The following is a 6,684-nucleotide window of genomic DNA, read 5'->3' as shown; positions in this document are numbered from 1 at the left end:
TGTGTTGTGATTGGTTAGCTGGGTCAGTGTGTGCTGTGATTGGTTAGCTGGGCCGTTGTGTTGTGATTGGTTAGCTGGGTCAGTGTGTGCTGTGATTGGTTAGCTGGGCCAGTGTGTGTTGTGCTGGGTCAGTGTGTGTTGTGATTGGTTAGCTGGGCCGGTGTGTGCTGTGATCGGTTAGCTGGGCCGGTTTTCGGCATTCTCAGTTTTTCCAGAATCGTGTGGCTCTAGTTGGTCATTTATTCAAATGTAATGTAAACAAATAAATGACTTTAATTTCAGGCTAAGCACATTGTCTCTTTCAACCCAAGCAATGCCCCTGATAACAATCCCATAATGTTTGCAAAATGATCAAATGGAATGTTCTTTCAACATTTGCATAACCAAAAAATAATAATAATAATAATAAAATTATAAGAACATATAAGAAAAACTGGACGTTTTGAATAGAAATAAAAATGTTATAACTTAATGGGAATGTTAGCAAAACATTCTTAGAACGTTTATTACATATTATTAGATATTTTTGTTAACTGAGTGGATGGATGGATGGATGGATGGAAAGAAAGAAAGAAAGATTCCCTGAAAAGGCATGAGCAGAACCTCAGAACAGACTGAACAGAAGTGAAAGGCAGAAAAGCGAGCAGTTGACGGGAACGGTGGGCAGATCTGAGATGAGGATTTGATCTGAATGTGTTCTGCAGGGATGTGAAGCGTGATGAACACACTCACTCACACACATATATATATCAGAATAACCGGCCGAGCTGGGAGCTGAAATACACACGGGATCAGAGTGAAGCAGATGCACCTGAACTCCAGCAACAAACCCCAGAGCTCTTCATTAGACGCAGAAACAACGCTGGTGTTTGCATGAGCGAGTGGGAGGACATTAGTGCTTCTCATCCGCTTTTATTTCAGCATTCAGATTTACACTGACATCAGGTGACAGATGAACAACCTTTGACGCATGTGAATGATTTTCTCCTCCCTTTTAAAGGATTATCTTCTCTAGCTCTGAATGGCTATATTTAGATATTTATTACATTTAGCATTTCCCCCTGCTGTCAGAATGGGCCTGTGACCCATTGATTTAACCAGTGCATTAACTAACAGTGACTACTGGACCTGGAGCCGGTTAAGTGTCGTCTACACGTGTGTGTGCATGTGCTCTTCCATGCACGCCTGCTAAAGAGCCCTGTGGCTTTGGCATGGAAATCAAGACTGATTCTAACAAGAAAGGCAGAGGCTGGAAGGGCTTTAAACTCAAGCTTTTTAAAGGGAATAAAGCAGGAACTGCTCTAAAAATGTCACATTTGAATACAAACGGATTCACATTTTGAAATCCAAATGAAGCATTCATAAAAATTTCAGGAATTTAGAATGCTGATTATAAATGTAATGTGACACTTTAAAATAAAGCTATTTTCGTAATTGAATCCTTATTAATCAATCATCACAATATTGATCCTATGATGTGAAACCTTTAGTTGAAGTGTTAAAGCTGAATGTGTGCGTTTGTGCTCCAATTACATTTTTGTATATGAAATGTATTATCATCATACGAAGTAAAAACTAATATTAAACCTATTAGAATTTGGAACAATTTCATATATTAGCATGTACAGACAAATATGTCTGTATATTTATGAGCAATACATTGTTGGACATATATGTCATGTACATGTATGTGATCCATCCTATAAGTCGCCAATACATGTTGACATTATATAAGTAAAAACAAAAGATAACCATATTTCATTGAATTTTTTCTTTTTTAATATGTAAATTATTTTCAAAAAAAATGTTTTTGTGTGTGTGTATATATATATATGTTGTTTTAAAAAACTTTTAAAAATCATTGACATATTTGCCTACATAAAATGTAAAAATCATCATATAGATATTAACATATGTACATATAAACACTATGGGGATTTTAGATATGTTATAATCTTCATCTATCCACAGAATGTACGTATGTGAAAATAATATCACTTTATAGGTAATATGGGAATATCACAGTATGAAGAAATATACTGCCATATATTGCATTTACATGCAGTGAAAAGACAATAATCCACGCCATAATTGTCTAACAAAAACATGTTTTCTTGCTTTGTAACTAGATGAATGGAATATGTCATGTGCAGACAGCTGCGTATCGAGCAGAGCTTGTTCTGAACTGCATTAGAGCGGCGCAGACAGCAGCAATATTGAGCTGAGATGCATTATGTGCTGCTGCTGTAAACAGATCCATCTGCAAAGTAGCCCAAAATCTATTTCTCTCTCTCCCTCTCTCACACACACACACTCAATTTTCTGGTGCATTCTTATCTTTCGTCTTCATATCTCTGTCTTTCATTAAATCCTCCAGCGGTTTGTCTCTACAGCGGCTGCTGATTTAGTGTCAGAGCAGCTATCACACGAACAGCAGAGATTTCTTAGATGAGGATGATGAAGGTCACTGACAAGTCTTGAGCTTTTATCAGATTCACTGAAAGTTTGAGATGGGAACAAAATAATGGGTAGATGCTTGTTAACGGCATCCGCTGGCTTGTGTTGAGCTTTGACAGCGTTTCTGCGGCGTAACAGAAGAGCTCATAATTAAGTCATTATGGGTTCCTACACTGAGAATTAATTATAATATGCTTATCAGGAGTGTGCCACTGAAAATTATTTCAAACTGAAATCGTTTACATTCTGGAGGAGCGTCACTTAAGGAATGGTTCGTCAAAAATGAAAATTTCCTGCTCATCCGAGATTAGGATGAGTTTGTTTCTTCATCACGTTTGCAGAAATGTAGCACTGCATCAGTGTCTCAGCAATGGATGCTCTGCAGTGAATGGGTGCCGTCAGAATGAGAGTCCAAACAGCTGATAAAAACATCACAATAATCCACAGCACTCCAGTCCATCAGTTAACGTCTGGAGAAGACAAAAGCTGAAACAAATCTATCAAAAATATGTTTTTAACTAAAATACGAGTCTATAATCCATAATAACGCTGAAAAAGTGCATCTGCTGTTGTCTCTCACATCAAAATCCAGCCACATTTTAGTTTAGAGCTGTTTAAACGGTGCTTGGTCTGCGCAGATTTCTCTCCGCTTTTTCACTGGAGGAAGCGTTATTATGCATTATAGACTCGTGTTTTAGTTAAGAATGTCTTAATGCTGGATGTGTTCCAGCTTTTGTCTTCTCCAGATGTTAACTGATGGACTGGAGTGCTGTGGATTATCGTGATGTTTTTATCAGCTGTTTGGACTCTCATTCTGACGGCACCCATTCACTGCAGAGCATCCATTGATGAGACACTGATGCAGTGCTACATTTCTCCAAATCTGATGAAGAAACAAACTCATCCTAATCTGGGATGGCCAGAGGGTGAGGACATTCTCAGCAGATTTTGGGTGAATCTACCAGGAATATAAGCTAAACCACAGGCTGCAGCTGTAAACATAGCTATAAATCATCTGAATTCAGTCAGATTTACTGCAATAGAAAGTGTTTATCTGTCTCTCACTGCGTGTAGAACTTGTCTCAAGACAGAAATTCAACAATAGGCGAGTAGTTCACACATCTATTTCATGATATCAACACTCTGGGTTTATAGGGAGTTTTGAACATGTTTTCTGCTGAGTTCAGCGTGAGCCGCGCAGTAAAAATAGGCTGAAGCAGAGCAATAATCTGGGTTGCAGTGTTGCAGGGCTTTTAGCTAGAAGCCACTAAATTCTCTTTAAATAGGGTCTCTGATTTCAGCTTTAGTAGACTTGCAGCAATATAATTAGTTTTTTTGCATAAGGCAAAAAAAAAACAAATAATAATATATATATATAGCCAAAATATATTCCAAATATATATGGCAAACAATATAACTTAATGAAATGTATTTTTAAATTGATATATAGTTTCATCCTTCATGTACCAAAGTATGTTTCAAAATGTATTTCCAGGGCAAGAAAATACATTTTCAATTTATATATTTTGTAATATTGTATTGTTTTTGGAACATTGTAAAGCATGTTCCTAATTGCCCATTTTTATTTATATGTGTTGTATGTTCACATGTTATAGAAAACTAATTATGTTTTTCTTAAAATGTGACATGAATGTATTTTCTTGGATTGAAATATGCGGAGGGCAAAATTTCATTAAATATAAAAATTATGAAATATTATTATAAAAAGTATTATATAATATTATAAATATATATTTTCAATGATATACAAAAATATATTGGTAGAAAATATATTTTGAAACATATTTGAAATTTAATGAAATTTATATTTGAAATATAATATATTTTTGAATATAGCCATATGGGCTATATTAATTTTCACAGTTTTTTTTCTTACATTGAATCTATTTGACGCTTGACTCTTGATATCGTTGCATCTGAGGTTTAATTAATCAGCATTTTCCCAGGGGAAAATTAAACTATTTCATTTACTTTTATTTACTTCAAAAAATGCACTTAAATAATAATGTGCAACATCTAAATGAACAGCTTTTGTTCAAGCCAAAAAATATTATTTAACATGACTGAATCAACATGCTAGTTACAGTACACTAGGTTACAACAAAAACTCATTTTTAAGGGTCAGATGAGGTAGAAATAAATCGAGCTGAAAGGTTCAGCACATTGTGATGTTTTGACAGCGACAGTAAAGCCTCTCTCTGACATCAACATTCATCACACACGTCTACAAACACAACAGCATCGATCTGTTCCTGACATCCACTCCTGACCGCAGACCAGACAACAAAGTAGCGTGCATGACACGGTGTCTCCTTCAGGTTGTATGCTGCATGCTTTTAAAGGCTGTGGACATAATCAAAGCCGACAGCCGCCTTCCTGTGACTTCTGATGCATGCCAGGATGTGAATCTACCAGCAGAAATCATTTCTACACAAATGACACTCGAGAGTTGAGCGGCGCACAATGATCATTTATCTCAATGCTTTACTAATGAAAGACCTGCCTGGCCTTGAAGACGGTGCGGAACGAAAGAGAAAGCGAACGCCGTGACGTTCATTTGAAACCAGCAAGTGCCAAATGGGTTTTACCAGCCGTGTCAGTGCGATTGGGTCAGCCCTATTATGAAGAATGTTTTTAATGCTCCCTTCATTCATTTTTTTTAGATATTAGATAAATTATTAAAATAAAAACTGAAGCTGAGGGTGAGCACATTTACAGCAAATTTTCGTTTTTGTCTGAACTACTCCTTTAATCTACCTTTAAACTAAAGCCAGGATTGCGAATGCAGTGTAAATATAGTCCCGGTTATTCTTAAACAATTAGCATATAAACCTTGATTTAATACAAGTTACTCAATCCTCATTGGTCTAATTCACCCACATAGATTTTTTTGTGTGTGTGTGTCAAACCATGAGTCATAACCACAGCACATAAAAACAAACACTTTATTCAGGTTGTCTGTGCGTCATTGCTCTTGCAGATAGATGGTGCTAACTGGATTTTAGCAGCAGTGAAGCCCATTATGTGTGTGTGTGCGTGCGTGAGTGTGTGTGTGTATATAAATGCTTTCATAACCATTTATAAAGTTCTCATTCAAGTGCAATATTGTTTAGATATTTATAAATGCACTTGTGCGCATGCATAAACATGCAAATCATCAGCATGCACTGGCGAGTATTTCATTAAAAATGAACATCACCATCTGGAGGAGTGTGAAGATGAAACTTTGAAAATAGATTTGGACTCTAATCCATCTGCGTCACTTTACTGATACACATTTAGAATAACAAGAGGAAAACTTGTGTGAACTTACCCCGATGATGACAGTGTCATCTCCTTGAAATGTGGGGATATATTTGTCCCCTCGGAGGGTTTCGGAGTGGTTCAGGGGTCTGAAGCGACACAGAACCCTGATGTTGCATTCTGCGCTGACATCAGCCATCCTGCGATGCTGCACTAAAGCCGCCTTCAGACACAACAATGCGTTTCTCTTCTGATCTGTGAATAATTCGCGCGGTCCTCTGTAGATGAATGGCGTTTATAGATAGGCGAAACAATCAGGAAGAATGATCCAAATGAATCTGCTGCGAATCAAAGCATCGTCGTTCAAGCCTGCGAGGCGAGCGGAGGATAGTAAAGTAACGAGTGTTTCTGAGAAGCGCTCTCTCGAGGTTGTGTTGTGAGTGTTAGTGCTGCAGAAGAGCAGCGTGATGCTGCAGGGATACGGAGACACACGCGCTTGGCACCGCGGCGCTCTGATTGGCCGGTATTTGACAGGGGGCGGGGCGTGTGCTGTGCTGACTCTCGCATCAGCACCGCTGCTTAGCACGATGGCAACTTATATTTGAGACAAAAATGAGAAGAGCACCAAGAAATCTTTGTGTATTATTACTGATCCTTAAACCCTTTCAAAATCTGCAAAGATAAAGGTGGTTTGCTGGTCTTTGCTGGTTTACAGTGAACTGGCTGGTTTCCCAACCTGACCAGCTGACAACTGCCCCAAATCCTTCTGAACAGACCGGCCAGGACACATAGTTACATAACAATAATAATTATTATTATTATAACAACAACAACAACAATAATAATAATAATGATGATGATGATAATGATGACAATAATTATATATATATAAAATAATAATAATAACAATAACAACAACAACAATAATAATAACAATAATAACAATAACAACAACAACAACAA

General features: G+C 37.2%; 1 protein-coding gene across 1 annotated transcript in view; it reads right to left on the bottom strand.

Moving 5' to 3' along the window:
- LOC107558152 (kinesin heavy chain-like) overlaps positions 1-6,204 on the bottom strand; it is a 34,157-nt gene extending 27,953 nt beyond the window's left edge. Inside the window, exon 1 of the mRNA XM_016241776.1 lies at positions 5,792-6,204. Within this exon, the coding sequence (XP_016097262.1) occupies positions 5,792-5,920 (129 nt within the window). The 5' untranslated portion in view covers positions 5,921-6,204. The remainder of the gene's footprint in view (positions 1-5,791) is intronic.
- Positions 6,205-6,684: the final 480 nt, after the last annotated feature.

This window comes from Sinocyclocheilus grahami, unplaced genomic scaffold (genome assembly GCF_001515645.1).
Source record: "Sinocyclocheilus grahami isolate Dianchi unplaced genomic scaffold, SAMN03320097.WGS_v1.1 scaffold633.1, whole genome shotgun sequence".
In the NCBI taxonomy this organism is placed as follows: Eukaryota; Metazoa; Chordata; class Actinopteri; order Cypriniformes; family Cyprinidae; genus Sinocyclocheilus; species Sinocyclocheilus grahami.
This window is presented reverse-complemented; position numbering and strand designations above follow the sequence as displayed.